The sequence below is a fragment of the Schistocerca gregaria genome, chromosome 1 (assembly GCF_023897955.1).
Source record: "Schistocerca gregaria isolate iqSchGreg1 chromosome 1, iqSchGreg1.2, whole genome shotgun sequence".
NCBI classification, from domain to species: domain Eukaryota; kingdom Metazoa; phylum Arthropoda; class Insecta; order Orthoptera; family Acrididae; genus Schistocerca; species Schistocerca gregaria.
In genome coordinates, this window is record NC_064920.1 from 666,832,961 (window position 1) to 666,857,046 (window position 24,086).

General features: G+C 39.3%; 1 protein-coding gene across 1 annotated transcript in view; it reads right to left on the reverse strand.

Annotated features, from left to right (window-relative positions):
• LOC126362216 (protein CLP1 homolog) overlaps positions 1-24,086 on the reverse strand; it is a 63,769-nt gene that overhangs the window by 26,186 nt on the left and 13,497 nt on the right. The window contains exons 4-5 of the mRNA XM_050007860.1: positions 19,954-20,124; positions 7,554-7,744 (exon numbers count right to left, since the gene is read on the reverse strand). Coding sequence (XP_049863817.1) covers positions 7,554-7,744; positions 19,954-20,124 — 362 coding nt within the window. The remainder of the gene's footprint in view (positions 1-7,553; positions 7,745-19,953; positions 20,125-24,086) is intronic.

Here is a 24,086-nt window from a genome sequence, read left to right on the forward strand (position 1 = left end):
ATCGCTGATAAGATTTTCGCTTATCACGTGTTTCTGAGCGATCTTTCCTATGAGGTGGGTCTGTTTTAAGGCATCAGAGTACAAAGGATGACTGCCATCATTATACGTAGGCTATTTAAGATTATATATATTACTGATAGGACGAGCACAGGCACAGTCACATTGTAGTGATAATGCAACAGAAAAAAATATATGGAAAAAACTAAACTCGTTGGGTTTATTATTTGTACTTGGCAACCTAACTGTATTCCATTACTAACCTTAAACTTATGAGTGTTTAAGGAAAATTTCCTATATTTGAAAAAAATGAGATGTTGGATGCATTGATTCCAATGGCAGGTAAAAATTTTTTATTCAAATACTATTCACTTCCATGCACCAAAAAAGAAGTACAAATGAGAGAACCTGTACTTCAGATTTACGAAGTTCAAAATTAAATCTGTATAATGAACATTCTTTTGATGTCCTATATAAAAGAAGCAACACTTATAAAAATACAATTAATAAGAATGTTTTTGTGTAAAATGTAAAATTGATTTTGCAGGCACCACACTGGTGACAGACACTTATTATGTACTAATTATTCTATTGCTTTGTTATTTGCCATCCAGTGGTTAAAATGGAAACCATCAGTAGAGAGCATAAAAGGCTAATAACTCGGCAGTCTGACCTATACAAACAGACACAACCAAATGGCCAAAGGAGAAAGAAGAACAAATTTATCAGACATTAGGAAAAAAATTCCCACTGGAAACACAAACAGCAAGCATGAGAGGAATTTGCAAATCATACTCTTAAAGAAAAAAAAAAACTAATGGGTGCAACAAAGAAACAATAGTCAACAATTTCAGCACACTGAAAAGGAGCACAAGGGGGGGGGGGGGGGGGGACAAACGAGGAAGAAGAGTGCAGACCTCGATCAATGAAGTAAAAGAAATTAAAGATCTTGTCACCAGAAGATTGCGAGCGACAGCTCTTCTATCACAACAAACGGTGTATCAGTACCCATTAGTGCGCATGTACTGCATGCAGGTACGAGTACAGAGCTGCAATTCCACACTGCAGTAAGTACTGATTTGTGCAGATTAGGTATCACTCCTCTCATTGCAAATGTGATGTTAGAGGAGAACATGATACAACACAGACAATTCAGTGCTTTTATACCTGACAAATGATCCACAACCCTATGGTTGTTATGAAGCCATTCCATGGGGTCCAACCCAAATCCTGAGCTGACATTCAGAAAATAAAGTTCATGGCTGGATCAATGGAAAAAGTTCTATGGGCCACAAAAACGCCTGATACATGTAAAACGTACAGAGTGTTTAAACAGTCTTTCTTGGCCAATTATTTGTCAAAGGATGTCCAAGAGAGATTGAAAAAGAAAGCTTTCAACCAGGAACCAGTTAACAAATGATAAGGTAGCAAACGCCTCTATACAGAAAAATATGTCAACAAGATAAAATACTGGGACGAAGCTATTACAACATGCAAGATATTGCAAATACTAAAGGAAAATTGCAAGTCGCATTATTTAAAAAAAATTGCTAAGTACACCAAACAAAGCCACTGACAAGTCAATGTATGACAGCACCTTAGTGTGAATGTGACTAGCTTCTAAAGTTACTGTATTTACTTGAATCTAAGCCACAGTCGAATCTAAACTGCAGCTGAAAAATGAGACTTGAAATCAAAGGGGGGGGGGGGGGGGGGGAATTCCCCGAATCTAAGCCGCAACTGAAATTTGAGACTCGAAATGCAAGGGGAGAGAAAAGTTTTAGACTGCACCTCCAAATTGAAACAAAGCTGGTCCATTGTAACATGAGAGACAATTTAGGTCGAATGGATGAAGATACAGTTACAGTAGTTTGGTTCAAGTAATAAGCTTAGCAGTTAAAGTTTACCTGGTAGCCATTGCTATGCGTCATGCCCTCCATCTGGATTTATATGGGTACCCTTCCTTTTTCATATCCTTTGTCTGGTTTGAATTGATTGCTTATTTTGCATTGATCTGATAAGTGCCGTTCTCTTTGTTATAGGTGTTTACGTCACTCTAAGCTTAAAATGCATTATTGTACTGTGTCATGCATTGTTTGTCGCATTCTGATAATCAGTGTTTACGACCTGTCACTACTCGCAGCACGGCTTGCTTTTGTGCGTGCTACTGCCACTTACAGTAAAAAAAAGAGGAATGTCTCATTAGCGAAACAATGGCAAGAGACTGCTATTTGTTGTTACTTACACTGCTGCTTTCTTTGATAATGATCAACAAGAACCACATAATAGACTGCGTATGATAGAAGATGTTCTGAATGAGAGTTTAGCGAAAAATTTTCTCAGTCTGAAAATGCACAGAAATTACAGTCATCTTAGATTTAAAAATCTAGTCAGTTGTCATACTTCATTTCTGACTGTATCACTATTCAACATAAGAATAATACGAACATAAACATGAAATGATAAGCATATTCCTTTGCGTTTGCTGTTGTCTCACTCTAGTTTCATAGTTTATTAGGCTGTCAGGATTTAAATGAGATAGCAGCAAACATGAAAGAATACATGGCACGATGTTTACATTCGTATTATTCTTATGGTGAAGAGAATACTGCACGTGATTCATGATTCATAAAAGTTCCTATTAGAAGCCATCTCTTGTCACAGGTAGGAAAAAATTCAGAACATAGAGTTGGCCATATTGACATACAGCCTAGATTTTTAGTGATGACTTCAAAAGCAGAATGTGTTGTTGTTGTCTTCAGTCCGTGGTCTGGTTTGATGCAGCTCTCCACGCTTTTCTATCCTGTGCAATGCAGAGTATCAACACTTATAAAATAAGAATGAGAATAACTTAGAAATTAAAGGTTGAAATTAAAAACAAAATTTTATTAGGTTTGTAATACATCTTGTAAGAAATGTTTAAAATATCAGTCATGATTCTGAATCACTATCACTCGATTCTTTGTTGCTCATTTCTTCATACAGAGCATCGGCCTCCATACAATCTAGTGCATTGGATAGCAAACATTTTTTAAATGCTTGTTGCACAATCTGATTTGGAACACACTTCCATTCATCATAAATCCACTGGCACACTTGCGACAAACTTGCGTGTTTTACAGGTCCTGTTGGTGTCAGTTGTCTGTTGCTTTTCGAAATCCAGTCTGTGTACATGCATTTAAGCTTGTTCTTAAATGGTTTATTCAAACAGATGTCAAGTGGTTGCAGAATTGACATCATCCCACCTGGAATTATCGCCAAGTGTGTTTTTCTTTCCTCTAATTTTCGTTTAACTGCAGGTGTTGTATGGCCTGCGTACGCATGTGGTACCAACAGGCTGCATAAACCAAGCAATGCGCCAGGATGACGATTCCACAAACGCATAATCCATTCCAGCACCATGTCCTCGGAAAACCACCCAGTTTCGTTTGCTCGTACAACTATAGTTTTTGGAAACAATTCCGATTTCGGTAAAGTCTTTTGCTTGAAAACTATGAATGGGGGTAATTTATGTCCATCTGCTGTGCGAGCGAGCATGATGGACATCAGCTGTTTTTCACCCCCCCTGTATAAGAACATTTACGTCTTTCTTTCCTTTGGCGTCAACCGTGTAATTTGACAACATGTTAAAATATACGGGAGTTTGGTCAGCATTTCCTATTTGAGCAAGAAGGTATTACTTTGGTAGAGCACTTGCCTGTGAAAGGCAAAGGTCCTGAGTTCGAGTCTCAGTCCAGCACACAGCTTTAATCTGCCAGGAAGTTTCATATCAGCTCACACTCCGCTGTAGAGTGAAAATTTCATTCTAAAAATAACCTACTTCAAATGATCTCCATTCTAGTAACAATTTGTCACTGACTTGATATTTCCTGACACTTCTGCAAGAACTATCATACAAAAAATGACTTGCTGTTGAGAAATCTATACTGCAGTGAATCAATTAAACTATCTATTTTTCAGTATGAAAGCATATATATGAAAAATACCAAATATGGTACTTTAATTGTGTAAATGCATAAATCAACATGGCGTCTAACCTAGGCCCTGATCCACATGACACACCACACTGCTACCACAAACATAATTTACAAAATAGTAAAAATAATATTGTATAAATACTGAAATAAATATTCTCAGTTTTACAGCCAGAAAAATGTTTACATGAGCTCATGTGCACTTGGTCTGACTCCACTTTTATTTACATATTTGTGAAACTTAAGTGATGTATTTGATGATTTTTGTATTCATAATTGCGCACTACAAAAATATGCAGTTTAATTGACACACCACATTAATGAATTCCCCAAACCAATATATTTTTGCTATGATTTCTTGCACAAAAACATCGGGCAATCTCTTGTCACCATCTAAAACCATTATCTATATTCCTAGTTAAATTATGGTCACAGCTCTATGTATATTAAGTCTGTGTTCCTCCCTCTAATTCTTGTGATAATGAACTCTATTAATGCTGACAAGACAAAGATTGTGTTACATGTATTTACAATAGCAAGTCTAAGTTGTGTACGATATTCTGAAGGGATATATATCATTTCATAATTAAATGGAAAAGCAACTTTTCACATCGTCAATTTTCTGGTATTGTGCTGTTCAAATTTAGACACTGGGTGGCAGTCTTCACAATGCAGTAAAGAACTGACGGGGTGGCAGCATAATGTCGGAGAAGCGAATTCTGAAATTAAGACAATGCTTTCTGTTGAACTTTCAACAGTTTACGGCTGCAAAACTATTTTTTCCTTAACTGACTAGTTTTAACGGGCTTACTATAATCGTTTTCTTTTTTAAAATAATTCAAATAACGTGATTTATTATGTCAGGAAATACACTATGTAATCAAAAGTATTCAAACACCCCCCAAAACATACCTTTCTCATATTAGGTGCATTGTGCTGCCAACTACTGCCAGGTACCCCTTATCAGCAACTCCGTAGTCATTAGACCTTGTGAGAGAACACAATGGGGCGCTCTACGGAACTCATGGACCTCGAACGTGGTCAGGTGACTGGGTGTCACTTGTGCCATATGTCTATGTGAGATTTCCACTCTTATACACATCCCTAGGTCACTGTTTCCAATGTGAGGGACACATCCATCACAAAAGCGCACGGGCCGATTCGTCTGTTGACTGACAGTTGAAGAGGGTCGTAACGTGTAACAAGCGAACATCTATCCAGATCATCACACAGGAATGCCAAACTACATTAAGATCCACTGCAAATACTATGACAGTTAGGCGGGAGGTGAGAAAACCTGGATTTCATGATCAAGCGATTACTCATAAGCCACACATCACTCTGGTAAATGCCAAATGACACCTTGCTTGGTGTAAGGAGCATAAACATTGGGTGATTAAACAGTGGAAAAATGTTGTGTGGAGTGACGAATCATGATACACAATGTGGCAATCCGATGCCAGGGTGTGGGTATGGCAAATGCCCGGTGAACGTCATCTGCCAGCGCGTGTAGTGCTGACAGTAAAATTCAGAGGCAGTGGTGTTATGCTGTGGTTGTGTTTTTCATGGAGGAGGCTTGCACTCATTGTTATTTTGTGAGGCACTATCACAGCACAGGCCTACATTGATGTTTTAAGTGCCTTCTTGCTTCCCACTGTTGAAGATCAATTCGGGAATGGCGATTGCATCTTTCAACACGATCGAGCACGTGTTCATAACAACCAGTGGTGAGTGGTTAGACAACAATAACATTCCTGTCATGGACTGGCCTGCACAGAGTCCTGACCTGAATCCTATAGAACACTTCGGGATGTTTTGGGATGCCAACTTCATGCCAGGCCTCACTGAGTGACATTGATTCCTCTCCTCAGTGCAGCACTCCATGAAGAATGGGGCAAGTGCTCTACCATCTGAGCTACCCAAGCACGACTCATGCCCCATCCTCTTGAGGACTTGCCCGTGAAAGGCAAAGGTCGCAAGTTTGAGTCTCGGTCTGGCACACAGTTTTAATCTGCCAGGAAGTTTCAATACTTCCGTCATTCTATACACTCATACCTTTCCTCTGTCCACTTAGGATATAATGCTTTAGGGAAATGCATCAACAGTTTCTTTAGGACTGGGGGGGGGGGGGGCAGGTGATCAGCTCATGATGTCCACACATGTTAGTTCACTCGATTACATGTACACCTTGAAGTATGTGTCCAACTTAATGAGAGTTTTTTCTACAAATCATACTTTAAAAAAGTTAAGCAACCAGAAGCCAAAGTTAAATTGCAGGTGTCAACATATGATAGTGTTGGTAGCATGTGTAGAGCATCAGAAATCACATAAACAAAGGGAGCACAAGACATATGTTCCACAGTAGTATCAATATTTCACAGATATACTATGTATTTCAATGTGATAGTCATAGTGACCTGGTCAGCCTGAACAGATACGTGAGGGTACCTGTTTCTGACAGATGATTACTAGCTATACCAAGGGAGATTAGTGTGTCACATTATGGGCTCACATTAGGAAATGATGTAAGCTAATAACATATTACTGTAGACATACTGCAAGCACATGTTCTTTCTCTCATGAAGGAATATTTCCTCCCACTCTTAGCCTCAGCAGCAGTGCATCAAGAACTGACACTTAAAGAAGACTTTCTCTGTGATTCTAAGTTAGAACCATCAGTAAGGCACAGCAGTACAAGTTGAGCATCTGTTGTATAAGCTATGTAGATTTGAACCAGTCCCATATAACAAATGCTTGAAAAAGTCTGTAGCAGAAATTCAGTACCAAGCTTAACTTCAGGGAGTAGAACCCACCTGATTCCCTAAGGCATAGATAACTTAAGTGTACTTTCCAATCTATGAGTAATTTATACCTTGTGTACTAACCAAATTAGTCTCCCCCCCCCCCTTTCCCTCTCCCTCTCTCTCTCTCTCCTGAATCCCACTACTTTGTTTGCACTGCGGACCAGAAAATCGAAACCTGGTCTTCTCAAATAACAAATGACCACTGAAGGAACACAAGATATTTAGAGATAACCAGTGCAGCTTCAGGTCAACTATCAGGCATGAGACACAGATCTGGTGGCCATGAAAGCCTCAGCACATAACATTCAGTCTCATATGCTTAGCAATTTACGCAACAAACACCCAAGTTCAGTCTTTCGACAAGAAATCAATTGTCCATGCACAGCCCAAGTATCATGGATGAAGTACCTACATGACTAGTATAAACCTCAATCTGTCATCAAAAGAATATTTGTGGAATATGTTCACATACATGTCACTGACTATGAGCCATCCTCAAATAGCCCAGATACAAAAATGTTTCTTGTATGTCAAAGGTTGCGGGTTCGAGACCCTGATAAGAATACAATTCTAATCTATTGTTACTATTAAATCTGCAATAAGACTTTGCAGATTTAAATTCATGTATCATTATGAAAGCAGTTTAGAGATGCATAACTGACAGGAACGTCGAAGAAAAACTACAAACAAAATTTTACTTGCATCGACAGAGCATCGGTAACATTAATAGCTAAGTGTCAGCACAATGCTACATAAAATAACAAAAAAAAATACTCACTCCACCACTCTTGGGAAGGAATACCACTTTTACAAATGGTGGCATGTCACGTACTAATTCATTATAAAGTCGTTCTTGATCCAGCACAATAATAATATCTACTTCAAATGCTTGGGCAACATGCGTCAGAAGTTTATAACCATCGCCTTTAACCCAACCACATGTGTTGATTATCACTCCAGAGGCATTTGCTGTGGACAGAAAGACAGCACATGTTCTAAACACTTTTTTTGGACCAAAATCGGGTTTTTCAGTAAATACATATACAGATATTGCTAGTATTAGACATAAGGTAAAGAAGTAATTTTCAAAGTAGTAGTAGTTTTTTTAAAGTAATCAGGCCTGCCACCATTCTGCCCTGGCTGTATTCAGTGTTTGCCAGGTTGGAGCTATGATGAATTAAGAAGTAGAGCTCTCTGACACATTCTTTGCAGTCACTTCTGCACATAATTTATAATTACAGAGATATAATTACAGAGATATAATTACAGATTAGATAGTATTTATTACGTGTTTTCTTTTATTCTGAGTGAATCAGAAATAGACTGTCAGAGACAGAGTCATGTATCTCTTTTGTTGTCTTTCAGAAGTCACTGCTGCACTGCTTCTTTTTCTCAAGGTGATGTGGTGGAATAGTTATGACACTGAAATAATACTTGGAAGGAGTGGAGTTGTAATTCACATCCGTACACACTGCTTCAGATGAAGACTGCGACTTGTTTTAAGAGACTAGAGTGCGTTGTTATCAGTTTCCCAATTCTCTCAGAACATTCAGGTCATAATTACAACAGAAAGAAGGAAAAAAGCAGTGTTGTTGTTCAATATCAGAGATCTAGCTGATCTGACAAATTAATGCTACTAGCCAAATTAGTACCATAAACAGTGTTGCTAAAAAAGCATGTTGATTCATGGAGGTCAAAAAGATAAGTAAATAACCAAAAAGATAATTATGTTTGGGAATGTCAGTGCAGGAGAAGGTCCAGGCTGGCCACTCTGCTCTGGCATTGTAGGGAGAGCCACTCCCTCAACATCTACTCAACACTAACATAAGGGAACATAACTTTAGCAATAATAATAATAATAATAATAATAATAATAATAATGGTTGAACTCGTAAACATGTCGCTATCAACTTATTTAACAGATGAACTCAGAATATTTAGTAGTTACAGCTGAAAGACATTGTAAAACATAGTCTACAAAAATATGTAGACGCTGAAGTAATAAAAGACGACAAAGACCAAACTTAGGCTAACAGTGCAATTCAAAGGGTATTGTAAGAATAGAGACTATTACACACTCACTATAAAACAGAATGCAGAGAAACTGATTTAGAAAACAAACAGCAACTCACTTGCCTGTAATAAGGGCAAGATGTGAATCCTACAACAATTTTCACAATCAGATCCTACTGAAAAATCTTTTAAAAAATCCTAGGATTTTGTTGTACTGCAGACACCAGACAAGAAGCAGGAATATTAAACACCATACTCAAAAATGTACCAGTCTTTGGCTACTGCATAGACTTACAAACAAATGAGAGATGTTGGCATAAACACCCCCATATATATAACAGAGGGAAACATTCCACGTGGGAAAAATATATCTAAAAACAAAGTTGATGTGACTTACCAAACAAAAGCACTGGCAGGTCGATAGAAACACAAACATACACACAAAATTCAAGCTTTCGCAACCAACGGTTGCTTCTTCAGGAAAGAGGGAAGGAGAGGGAAAGACGAAAGGATGTGGGTTTTAAGGGAAAGGGTAAGGAGTCATTCCAATCCCGGGAGCGGAAAGACATACTTTAAGGGGAAAAAAGGACAGGTATACACTCACGCACTCACACACATATCCATCCGCACATACACAGACACAAGCAGACATTTGTAAAGGCAAAGAGTTTGGACAGAGATGTCAGTCGAGGTGGAAGTACACAGGCAATGATGTTGTTGAAAGACAGGCGACAACTTGAAATTAGCGGAGGTTGAGGCCTGGCGGATAACGAGAAGAGAGGATATACTGAAGGGCAAGTTCCCATCTCCGGAGTTCTGACAGGTTGGCTTTAGTGGGAAGTATCCAGATAACACGGACGGTGTAACACTGTGCCAAGATGAGCTGGCCATGCACCAAGGCATGTTTAGCCACAGGGTGATCCTCATTACCAACAAACACTGTGCCTGTGTCCATTCATGCGAATGGACAGTTTGTTGCTTGTCATTCCCACATAGAAAGCTTCACAGTGTAGGCAGGTCAGTTGGTAAATCACGTGGGTGCTTTCACACGTGGCTCTGCCTTTGATCGTGCACACCTTCCGGGTTACAGGACTGGAGTAGGTGGTGGTGGGAGGGTGCATGGGACAGGTTTTACACCGGCGGCAGTTACAAGGGTAGGAGCCAGAGGGCAGGGAAGGTGGTTTGGGGATTTCATAGGGATGAACTAAGAGGTTACAAAGGTTAGGTGGACGACGGAAAGACACTCTTGGTGGAGTGGGGAGGATTTCGTGAAGGATGAATCTCATTTCAGAGCAGGATTTGAGGAAGTCGTATCCCTGCTGGAGAGCCACATTCAGAGTCTGATCCAGTTCCGGAAAGTATCCGGTATTGGTTCAGGGAGCAGATTCGTTTGCCACAAAGACCTAGACTGTAGGGAAGGGACCGTTGATTAGGATCATTTTTCTTCGTGGCAAAGTGTTATTTCCAGGAGAGAGTACGAGTGTAGGACAGTAAATCTTTGACGAGGGCTGTTTCGTTGAACCTGGGAGTGGGGCTGAAGGTGAGGCCTTTGGAAAGGACAGAGGTTTCGGATTGGGAGAGAGGTTCGGAGGAAAGATTAACTACTGAATTAGGGTGATGTGGTTCCAGATTGTGTTGATTGGAATTTGGAGGTTTTGGAGGGAGTGGAGCTGGAAGTGGGGGATTGAGGAGATGGGAGAGACTGGATTTGTGTGCAATGAGAGGAGGTTGACGTTTGCTAGAAAGGTTGTGAAGGGTGAGTGAGTTGCCTTTCTGGAGGTGGGAGACCAGGAGATTGGATAGTTTTTGAGGTGGACGGTGGCATGCTGTTCTAAATTGCGGTTGGCCTGTAGGAGGATGCTCTGAACAGCCGGCGTGGATGTGGGAGAGGAAAGATTGAGGACTTTTATTAAGGATAGGAGTTGACGGGTGTGTTCATCGGCTGAGTTGATGTGCAGGTGAAGGATTAGGTGGGTGAGGGCAATGGATTGTTCAGTTTACAACTGGTATAGGGACTGATGGAAAGAAGGGTTGCAGCCAGAGATGGGAACTTTAAGTATGAGGCCTTTGGCGGTAATGCCAAATGTCAGACAAGCCTGAGAAAATAAAATATGGGAGCGTAATCTGGCTAGGGCAAAGGCATGTTTGTTGAGGGAATGTAAATAAAACTTAATGGGGTCGTTGTGGGGGTGTTGTGAGGGTGACATGGTATTAGAAGGTGGAAAGTGTAACATGAGGCTGAGATGAAAATGAAAATAATAATAATAATAAAAAAAAACATTCCACATGGGAAAAATATATCTAAAAACAAAGATGATGTGAATTACCAAACGAAAGTGCTGGCAGGTATATAGACACACAAACAAACACAAACATACACACAAAATTCAAGCTTTCGCAACCAACGGTTGCTTCATCAGGAAAGAGGGAAAGATGAAAGAATGTAGGTTTTAAGGGAGAGGGTAAGGAGTCATTCCAATCCCGGTAGCGGAAAGACTTACCTTAGGGGGACAAAAGGATAGATATACACTCACGCACACACACACATATCCATCTGCACATACACAGACACAAGCAGATTATATATATATATATATATATATATATATATATATATATATATATATATATATATATGACGATGTAAATTAAACAGAAAGAAACTTCCACATGGGAAAAATATATTAAAAATAAAGATTCCAAGACTTACCAAGCGGGAAAGCGCCGGCAGACAGGCACATGAACAAAACACACAAACACACACACAGAATTACAAGCTTTCGCAACTGGCAGTTGCTTCGTCAGGAAGGAAGGAAGGAGAGGGAAAAATGAAAGGGTTTGGGTTTTAAGGGAGAGGGTAAGGAGTCATTCCAATCCCGGGAGCGGAAAGACTTCCCTTAGGGGAAAAAAAGGACAGGTGTACACTCGCGCACACACACACACACACACATATCCATCCGCACATACACAGACACAAGCAGACATATTTTTGTCTGCTTGTGTCTGTGTATGTGCGGATGGATATGTGTGTGTGTGCGCGAGTGTACACCTGTCCTTTTTTTCCCCTAAGGGAAGTCTTTCCGCTCCCGGGATTGGAATGACTCCTTACCCTCTCCCTTAAAACCCAAACCCTTTCATTTTTCCCTCTCCTTCCTTCCTTCCTGACGAAGCAACTGCCAGTTGCGAAAGCTTGTAATTCTGTGTGTGTGTTTGTGTGTTTTGTTCATGTGCCTGTCTGCCGGCGCTTTCCCGCTTGGTAAGTCTTGGAATCTTTATTTTTAATATATATATATATATATATATATATATATATATATATATATATATATATATATATATATAAAACAGAAAGAAACTTCCACATGGGAAAAATATATTAAAAACAAAGATTCCAAGACTTACCAAGCGGGAAAGCGCCGGCAGACAGGCACATGAACAAAACACACAAACACACACACAGAATTACGAGCTTTCGCAACTGGCAGTTGCTTCGTCAGGAAGGAAGGAAGGAGAGGGAAAAATGAAAGGGTGTGGGTTTTAAGGGAGAGGGTAAGGAGTCATTCCAATCCCGGGAGCGGAAAGACTTCCCTTAGGGGAAAAAAAGGACAGGTGTACACTCGCACACACACACATATCCATCCGCACATACACAGACACAAGCGTCTGCTTGTGTCTGTGTATGTGCGGATGGATATGTGTGTGTGTGTGCGCGAGTGTACACCTGTCCTTTTTTCCCCTAAGGGAAGTCTTTCCGCTCCCGGGATTGGAATGACTCCTTACCCTCTCCCTTAAAACCCACATCCTTTCGTCTTTGCCTCTCCTTCCTGAAGAAGCAACCATCGGTTGCGAAAGCTAGTAATTCTGTGTGTGTGTGTTTGTGTGTTTTGTTCATGTGCCTGCCTGCCGGCGCTTTCCCGCTTGGTAAGTCTTGGAATCTTTGTTTTTAATATATTTTTCCCATGTGGAAGTTTCTTTCTATTTTTTATATATATATATATATATATATATATTATTAAAGTAAGCAAGGCACTAGGCCCTGATGGACTTCCAGTTATATTTTAATAAACCCCTTCCAAGCTCATTGAGAATAACTTCAATAGTAAGACATCTGCAATAATGGTGAAAAATGGATGCACAGAATTATTTACCAATATTTCTGACTTCCATCTTTTGCAACTGCCAAGAGCATATTCTGAGCTCAAACTTTACAATATTCCTGGAAAAATGAAAGCTTCTCTCAAAGAAACAGATGTATTTAGAATACAACTTGCTCATCCAGACAGAACATTTTGTAAACAACAGATCCAAGTGAATAAGCAGATTTCATCTTCCTAAAACATTGTACATTGTTAACTACTAACCAAGATACAGTCATATGAAATATCTTCCCAGACATATGATTGGCTCTATGAACATTTGACTATTAGAATACAGTACATTACAAAGGACAACAAATGTTCTACAAGAAAGAAATTAAAATCAGCTGTGTCTCAAGGAGGTGAAATAAGATTTCCAATATTCTCAATATATGTAAGTGATTTATTAGCTAGCAACAGCAGCACTATAAGAACATTCACATACAATGCTGCTGTCTACAGGCAATTACCATTGTCGGGCACCCATAATAAAATGCAGAAAGACTCTGACAAAATTTCAACTTGGTGTAATGAACAACTATATTTAAATATAGATAAATGTGTGATAATGCCTACAGCAAAGAGGTAGTTGTGGGAAAATGGAATGTACCTGTTGATGAAATGGTGTATAAAATACCAATGCAACTAATTCTAAGGTAATATTCAAATGTTTAAACTCATTATCAAGTAGGCATGACAAGAGACACCAAATGAATTCAGATACATACTGCTAGGGCTGAGAGAGATCAGTATAGCCCATATAAAAAGAAAATGCTTAGGAAACGCAAACTGGAGTTCTAGCAAGTAAGATGATGCAGTTCTTGTGAAACCCTCTTGGGTAAATTTAGAAAACTTGAGCTTGAAAACCGTGCGAGCATTATGCTGCTGCGATCATATTTCCCATACAAAGATTGTGGAACAACATAAGGGTGTATACTGAGACTTACAGAGCATCCCCCCCCCTCCCCTCCCAAATAAATAAATAATCACTTAATAAAGATGGACTAGAACAGAAAATTGACAATACTGGTGTGAAGTACTCTTCATCATGCACCTTGACAATGGCATGCAAAGTGTACACATAGATGAGATGCTTCAAATCATTCCTGGTGCTTTTACCAGATGGCTGTACACACATAACTGAAGTTAATTTGCTTTAAGCACAAACGAACATGGATGTTTAACAATGATATGCTCTACTAATAGAAGCAAGTAAAATCTGTAGTGGCTGATGAGAATTAAGTGCTACATGTGTGTCAAGGGATATCAGTATGGGGTGGAGGCATGAGGATTCTTGTGCCTCCAAGGCAAAATACTGCAGAGATTGTCTCTCCCTCCTTGTCACCTTGTGAATTACATCATAATTGTCTTTCTGACAATATGTTGTTTGATTTGTGGCACACAGCAGCAGAATCCACTACAACCATCTCAACAGATGTTTACTGCTTGTATTCAGTCAAATTAGCTTATTTACTCATGATTCTAAAATACTTACACACATTATTTACAGAAGAATAGAAAAACCGATTAAAACTCACCTCAGCGAAGATCAGTATGGCTTCTGGAGAACTGTAGGAACACACAAGGCAATACTGTCCCTACAAGTTATCTTAGAAGATAAATGAAGAAAGGCAAATCTACACCTATAGCATTCACACATTTAGATAAAGTGTTTGACAAAGTTGTGAGGAAAACAATCTTTAAAATTTTGAATGTAAGAGGGATACACTACAAGGAGCAATGGTTATCTACAGATAGTGCAGAAACCATATTGCAAGTCAAAGGATATGACCGGTGGCAGTAGTTGAGAAGGGAGTGAGACAGGGTGGTAGTCTACCATCTGTGGTTTCATATCTCTTATTGCTGATTCTTGGATCAAGTACATCAAAATAAATTCATCTTGCTTCAGTTTATATCTAAATGGATAATACGTTACATTAAACTTCCCTCAGACATTCTACATTTTAAGTTCACTGGACTGGAGGATTGACCATACAATGTACACTTTCACGGCTGGTACTGATATCACTTAAAACATGGGTTATTAGACCATGGTTAATGCGTAAAACTTTCTCTTAATGTTTGCCATTTAACATCCATGACAGTTCTATCTGGCGTTCCATATGTTCATTGCACTTTCTCCAACCTTATTTATCTCATTTCATCTTATTTAATTCAACTCCACTAATCTATCTTTGAATCCTAGAGTTCAGCGATTTATTGTTTTCAAACAAAATATAGTGGAAGGAGTTGGTTTCTAAGATTTTTGTTGTAGTACATTTCTCACAGAAAGGTACTGATGCAGAAGTACCTAGGTATGTAATGTGACGTTAAACCATTTCTTGAGCTCTATCAGTTCACTAACCAGAATATTCTTTCATCCTGGCCAGAGTACCAAGTCCTCCAACAACTCTATCCAGTCTGTCGAGCCCCTTAGAGTTTGGTAAGACATGTAAACAGTGCCAAATCTCAACAGTCTCAGATTAGATCTGAGTTCCTTTTAGAATCTCAGAGGAATGGATCAACACAATCTGTCTGCATGCTGATCACATGCCAAAAGAGCCCACGAGTCTCCAGAGCCATTAAGTAATGTGTTATTCTTTGGGACACCAGTAATACATTCAGTCCAAATAAGAGCAAACTTTGTCACCATGCAGTACACACTGTGTGTTGGTTAGCAGCCCAAATCATATTTGTTCCTTATGGAGGGATCCATCACAATTGTTACCTTAATAGTACGAGAGGAAATCAAAAAGTAAAGGGACTTTTGCAATTTCTTGTCCTAGGGCTTGGTAACACTGCTAGGGGCTGAAGAACTGTCATATGAAGCAATTCAATACAACGTGCCACTCTTACTCCCACATCAGTCATCATTTAGTAGCACAGGAAGAAACATGGCAGCTCCAGCATCGATCTGCACCAAGAAGGAAATACTTTAAATCTGCATAAATTATTTGTCAAGTGACAGTGTAGTATGGTGACAGTTATTTATTACGAAGCAAGATCTACGAATGGATAAAGCACTTCAAACAGTGAAGAACTTCTCTCTGTGACAAGTACAGATCATGCAGACCATCAACGTCAACAACTGGGGACTATTTGGAAATAGATGAGGCTATGGTGATGAAAAGCAGACAAATCACAGTGGCAGAAATTGCCAATACTTTACATATCAGTCATAGTTCAATGTATTCCATCTTATACGACAGGCTAAATTTTCAGACAGTGTGTGCAAGGTGCATACCGAAAGAATTGTCACTGCAGCATACGATGCAAAGGATTGACATCTCTTGTAGACATTTGGCCCATTACCACCAGGGGAGATGGATTTTTACAGCAAACTGTTACTGTAGACAAAATGTGGGTGTTCATTACACTTCAAGAGGTGAGACGGTGAATAGTGAGAACTACTGTGGTGTTTTCTGAATCAAACTGAAGCCTGCAATCAGATCCAAACATGGAAAACTGCGAAAAGGTGTCATCCTTCAGCAAGATAACACTCACAAGATAACACTCAGCCAGATTCTACATCTACATATACATGGATACTCTGCCTTGCAGAGGGTTCATCTCTGTATTATTCTCTATTATTCCAATCTCGTATAGTGCACAGAAAAAACAAACACCTGTATCTTTCTGTACGAGCTCTGATTTCCCTTATTTTATAGTGGTGATCATTACTCCCTATGTAGGTCAGTGTCTACAAAATATTTTCGCATTCAAAGGAGAAAGTTGGTGATTGGAATTTCGTTAGAAGATTCCGTTGCAATGAAAAATGCCTTTCTTTTACCAATATCAAGCCCAAATCCTGTATCATTTCATTGACACTCTCTCCCAATACTACAAAATGTGCTGCCCTTCTTTGTACTTTTTCGAGGTACTCTGCAGTCCTATCTAGTAAGGATCCCACATCATGCAGCAGTATTCTAAAAGAGGACGGTCTAGTGTAGGCAGTCTCCTTAATAGATCTGTAACATTTTCTAAGTGTTCTGCCAATGAAACACAGTCTTTGGTTAGCCTTCCCCTCAACATTTTCTATGTATTCCTTCCAATTCATGTTGTTTGTAACTGTAATTCCTAGGCATTTAGTTGAATTTACGACCTTTGGATTTGACTGATTTATCATGTAACCTAAGTTTAACGAATTCCTTTTAGCACTCATGTGGACGACCTCACACTTTTCATTATTTAGGGTCAACAGCCAATTTTCACACCATTCAGATATCTTTTCTAAATCATTTTGTAATTTGCTTTGATCTTCTGGTGACTTAGTCGATAAATGACAGTGTCATCTGCAAACAACCTAAGATGGCTGCTCAGATTGTCTTCCAAATCATTTATCTATATAAAGAGCAGCAAAGGTCCTATAACACTACCTTGGGGAATGCCAGAAATCACTTCTGTTTTACTCTATGACTTTCTTTCAACTACTACGAACTGTGACCTATCTGCCAGGAAACCACAAATTCAGTCACGTAACTGACATGATATTCCATAGGCACACAATTTCACTACAAGCCACTTGTGTGGTACAGTGTCAAAAGCCTTCCAGAAATCCAGAAATATGGAATCAATCTGAAATGCCATGTCAATAGCATTCTACACTTCATGTGAGTAAAGAGCTAGTTGTATTTCACAAGAACGACTTTTCCTAAACCCTTGTCGACTGTGCGTCAACAGACCGTTCTCTTCAAGGTAATTCATAATGTTAGAACACAATATATGTTCCAAAATCCTGCTGAATATGGATGTTCATGATATGGGCTTGTAATTTAGTGAATTGCTCCTACTACCGTTCTTTAATATTGGTGTGACCTGTGCAAATTTCCAGTCTTTGAGTATGGATATTTCGTCAAGCAAACGGTTGTATAGGACTGTTAAGTATGGCGCTAACCCACCAGCATACTCTGAAAGGAACCTAATTGGTATACAATATGGATCAAAATATTTGGTTTTATAAAGTGGTTTAAGTTGCTTCACTACTCCGAGAATATCTCCTTCAACGTTACTCATGTTGGCAGCTGTTCTTGATTCCAATCTTGGAATATTTACTTTGTCTTCTTTTGTGAAGGCATTTTGCAAGGCTGTGTTTAGTAACTCTGCTTTGGCAGCACCGTCTTCGATAGTATCTCCATAAATATCACGCAGAGAAGGCACTGATTGTTTCTTGCCGCTAACATACTCCACATACAACAGAAACTCTTTGGATTTTCTGCCAGGTTTTGAGACAAAGTTTCTATGTGGAAACTGTCGAATTTATTTGATATAGATCTCTCAACTGCTGCCGATACTATTTCTCTGAATTCAAGCCACATCTGGTCTACATCTATACCACTAATTTGAAAGGAGTAGAGACTGTCTCTCAGGAAGGTGTTAAGTGAATTTTTATCTGCTTTTTTGAATAGGTGTACTTTTTGTTTATTTTTGGAGGATTTGAGGGTTACCCTGTGTTCATTAATCCCTGTATCAGTTTTGATGCTCATTATTAACCTAGGATTATTTGTTGCTAAGAGGACAAGTGTGTTTTCAAAACTGTTTACTATGAACTAACTGCTCGAAATAATTTTCAGAGTATGCGTTTGGCATGAATCTGGATTATGTTTTATGCGTACCTCCAGAATTAAACATGTACTTTTGCCAACATATCAAGGGTAAATTAAAGTCACCACCAACTATAATCATATGAGTTGAGTACGTGTTTGAATTCAAACTCAAGTTTTCCTTGAACCTTTCAGCAACTCTATCATCTGAACTGGGAGGTTGGTAGAAGGATCCAATCATTATTTTACTCTGGTTGCCAACAATGACCTCTGCCCATACTAACTCACAGAAACTATCTACTTAAATTTCGTTACAAAATTAACTACTTCTAATAGCAACAAACACAACCACCATGTTTAGCCTATCCTTTCAGAACACAGTTAGGTTCTTTGCAAAATTTTCGGCTGAGCTTATCTCCGGCTTTAGCCAGCTTTCAGTGCCTGTAACGATTTGAGCATAAGTGCTTTCTATTAGTGCTTGGAGCTCTGGTACTTTCCCAACAAAACTATGACAATTTACCAATGGTTCCTGTATCGACATTCTTCCTGTGTTCGACCTGCACTCTTTGTGACTGAAGCCCTTCCTGTGTTTTCTTGAGACCCTCTAACCTAAAAAACTGCCCAGTCCATGCCACACAGACCCTGCTACCCATGTAGCCAACTACTGTGTATAGTGCACACCTGACCCATTCAGCAGAACCAAAAAGCCAACTACCCTTTGGTGCAAGTCGAGAAATCTGCAGCCTACACGGTCACAGAACCATCTGAGCCTCTGATTCAGGCCCTCCACTCGGCTCTGTACCAGAGTGCCAAATGGATGGCAGAAACAATAAAGGAGTTGGGATCTGAATTGTTGGAATGCCCACCACACAACCCAAACCTGGCTCCAAGTGATTTCCATATGTTTAGACCTATGAAGGAAGTGTTCAGAGGAAGAAGGTTTGCGACCTACGTAGTAGTCACTGATACAATGTGAAATTTGTTGCAGGTCCAACCTAAAATCTTTTTTATTTTTTCAGTGGAATCAAACTTGCGAAACGTAGGTCGAAGTGTGCTGAAGAGCAGGGATGTTATGTTGAAAAATAATATATGTTTCAGTTTTATATCATTAGAATAAATATGTCTTTTCTCAAAAGTCCTTTACTTTTTAATTTCCCATCATACTAATATGCAGTTGCTTGGTGTGAATGTCTGGACTGGGCACTTGGATGTGCTCTGTTTCATCATCTCCCGTTCTTAGTAGATGTTTGCAGCTGACCAAATGCTTGCATATGTATGGAACAACTTCATAGCATATCAACACTCACTAGGCATCCAAAGAGGGCAAAAAGTGAACATTTACAAACTTTATAAGCACTTTTTTTTAAAAAATTTACGTTGAGCTGCATATTTTGAAAGAAATTCCAATATCCTGGTTTAGCAATTAAAAATTGTATTGTGTCTTGATATTGTACAATTATTTCCAACACACACTGTACTATTTACTCACCTCTTCTATTTGCCTGCATCCTCTCAGAGACAACTTCAGACAGTCTTGTAACTAGTATATTATATAAAGTCAGATTTGCAGCTGGACCACAGTGACCGAAGTGGTAGACCAGTGGGGCTTGCTGCGAGAAACCTTCTTCAACTGATGCTGGTCTTTCCACAAGAAGAGCACCTAAAAATAATTAAATGTAGAATAACAAGAAATACCGCTTATCCTACTTTAATTACAGGTGTGTCTATTTTTCACAATGTTCATATATAGTGCAAACTAATTACATTTTGAGTACATTAAGTGGAAGTTGCAGTACCTGTAAGGTTAACAGCATCTACAATCTACAACATAGTTTGCTAAAAAAAGGAGAATATAAACTAAATGGTATGCAGCTAGTAGCCCGGACATAATGTGGTTTTCGAAATGCTATATGCTTTAGAGTGGATTTGCAGTATTTCTCCTTATGTATGTTCTGAAGCAACTACTACTAAATAATTTATATTATTAAGTTCATCTTCAGTTATGGTCATTTGATAATGATCCCAACCAGGATTCAAAACCAGCTGCGTTGACAGGACGACGACTAGCGTTCAGTATCCCATAGAAACAAGGTAATTCCAGATGGAGTACCAGCATTGGTCAGACAAGGGTAAGTAATGAAATCTGCAATGGCCTTTTCAAAGAAATGAGCCTTCCACATCAGTCAGTTTAATGCGTTCACAGAAAGTCTTAACCTGGGTGGTGATCTTAAATCTGTTCTTTACCAACATGAAGGCAGTGCCTTAACCACTGCTCCATCATGCTCAGTAGTGCGAACTCTTGTTACATAGTGGCGAACTCTTGTTACATAGTGATGTGGAGTCTTGTAGGAACACGGTACAACAACAGTTTCGTAAGTCTTATAGTACCATGTTCAAATTCACGATTTTGTTGAGAAAGAAATGAAATATCAATTCCTAATTTAATGGCAGAAATATTACGGAGCAACATGGTACATGGAATTGGTTGTCATTCATCACTTAATTATTATGACATCTTGCCATGTATAAATTGCAATTTTAAAATGTGCCTTTTATGCAATTAAGTTCTACATTCACACCTTCCATTAGAATCAAAAAGTGAAATACAGATTCAACAGAAATAAATGGCTTCCTGGATATCTGAAGGCTTCTCATGCTATGTTTTGACAGACTGTAAAATGTGCATTCTGCATTCTCCTGATTAATGAATGCCTTCTACCTGCACTTGTGACAACATTTGGCAACATGCCAGCCCTTATTTTGTGGTCACTAGTAATTTCACTATTTTTGTTTGCAAATTAGCAGTTTTGCTTATAGTTTATGCCTGTCCCTTGCATTATAAATCATTATTTGTACATGTTAATAATTTTCATGTAATTTATGTTCTGTGCTGTCACACTTGTACATTTTATCTTTCAACTAACTGAGAAATCCGATGCCGTCCGGGTATTTATTTATTCCAACCTCCTATTAGTCTATCTCCTCCTCCCTCTTCTATCTGTTCACCTCTATCCTCCCCTCCAGCCCATTTTGGAGGGCAGAAGGGAGTCAGTGAGCAAAAGTTTGTAAAGGTTTGAAATTATGTATTACGTATTATATATCATTTGTTGCAAGTTGCTAAGTGCACTCATTGACAAATACTGAGTAAATATAGCCCGTGCATTTGCATGTGGCGTGTTACACTTATTTTCCCTGCCACCCCTTAGAGAGGTAGGTGGTTCTTACACCAAACAGTACTACTTTCCACATAGAAAGAGATATGTGTGGCAGTTTGGTTGAGACTGATCCAGTAATTTATGAGATGTTGAACACACATACATTTTTATAATATACAGTGATTCACAAAGCTGAAATAATGACATAATATTTCTTGTACTTGACTGAACGCTTGACAATGACCAGCATTTTTATATTGTATATTTAGGCACTTGCTTTTCTGTGGAGCCATGCTTCCTCTATATATGTTTTTTTTTTTTATGAACATTTATGTCCTATCAAGCCAATTACCAGACCTAGTTCAGTGAGACAAGAATACAGAACACCAAACTGACATGTAGTGCTATGGCACATAGTGGATCAGGATGTCCAGCGTAGCTTGCAGCTGCATTTTCTACCGTCTGACAAGTGTCCTCTAGAGGCTATCAATGACCTGTGGACGCCCTGTTCGGGCTAAGTCCTTCAGCCTAGAATGTTCGACACTTCATCAATCAGATTTAACCACTAACACAATGGCGTGGAGACAGAATCATTATACACAAGACATCTGCCCACACAGAATGGTGCAGGCTCACTACAAGTCCCTGTACTGCCAAGCCACATATGTCCCACATATGTCACAGTTTATTCTGCACGGCTTGGCTAGCATGCAATGGTTTTTTCATGGATCTCTGAAACCCATGACTTATGAACAAGTGCGTGGAACATTAAAAAAATTCATAAGACCAACATGGGGCTTAACACGTTTGATAGCATTATGCATAAATAATGTTAAGGTGTAAAGTCAGCACTAGGATGTCAATCAGGAACGACAGAGAAGAGACAGCTGTGACAAGAGGTAAGCCAATCGTATGCTGAGCAACCTCCCTACAGGACAACAAAGTGACAGCAGCAGCCCCCAGGTGAAGAGGACATAAGCATCGTCCCCGACTGGTGGCAGCCTACTTTGATAGCAGCTTCAACGTTAGCCACATTGTTAGCTGATGCATCGTAGCCTCTTCATCTACTCTACATAGCTCAGTTAGAGATGAGTAGTCACTGCAATGACTGATTATGTTGTATGTCGTCCTTTGTTTGTGACACATCTGTGTAATATCAAAGTTAAGTATTTGTAATTGTCCATTTATAATAAAACTCATTAATGTAAGTTGTTTGATTGATTGTCTAGCGAACCAAGTATGAAGGATTCCTAAACACAACAACATGGCAACAAGGTGAATGAATAACATGGCGAGGAAGATGTCCGAATAACATAGCGACAACCCGCTAAGTTTGAACCCCGAGCCGCCAGCTGCAACTAATTGTCTCTATTTTGTTTTGTCGTGGGCTTGTGTGTTTTGCTGGTGTCTTAATTCTACCTTGTCTTTTATTTGCAGGGGTGTGTTTACATGTTTTAACAGTGTCTCTTGCAGTGTTTTTTTCCTATTCAGTGTTTTCAGGTGGGCATTGCAGAAATTTTCTTTGCTTGTGTGCTTATTTTTATTTCTTGCATTGTATGTTTATTGCATTTGCCTATTCCAAAATGAGCAACCCACATCTCCCATCTGCTGCTCAGATGCTCCAGCTGCAAGCGATAGATACAACGCAACTAACACAGATGTTTCAGCAGCAGTCTGCACATTCTAAGCATGGTGCATCAGTTACTGGCCAACAAAGCGACCAACACAGTGTACCCTACCAACCAACATGCTGCAACTGTAGCTCCCAGTTTAATGAAAATGAAGAGGAATGGCTCGAGTGGTTGCAACAGTATGAAGCCCACATCATTTCTCACAAAGTATCAGGTACTGTGAAACTACATTACTTTTTGTCAACGGTAGGAAGTGCAGTCTTTCGCCTCATTCAGAAACTGTTCCCTAGGGCCACTGACTGAACTTTCCTATGATCAGGTTGAAGGTTCTCTCACTAACTACTATGACCAAAAATGAATGTGGTGGCAGCTAGGTACCAATTCTTTCATTGCAAGAAAAGGTCAGGACAAACTTATCGCAAGTGGATAACACATTTGCAGGGTATGAAGAGGAAATGCAAATTCAAATGAGCTTGTGGTACTTTATATACAGATGTTATGTTGTGTGATGCGATAATGTACAATGTAACTGATGTCGCACTTAGAGAACGGATTCTGAAACAGCCAGATCCACCATATCATCATGTAGTGCAAATTCTAGATCAGTATGATTCAGGTGCCGTAGTGGCCGATAAATTTGAGCAGCCACCATTTGTCGCACTGAGTCGTCCCTTGCTCACGACCAGCAGGCAGCGACAGCATGCAGGCGCCTTGCCACGTTAACAGTTCTCTAAACAGGTGGCCCCATCAGTGAACAGAATTAAGTCATGCCCTTGGTGCTATTCAAGGCACAAATGCTGAGATTGCCTGCCCAGACAAGCATAGGGTGACGCTTG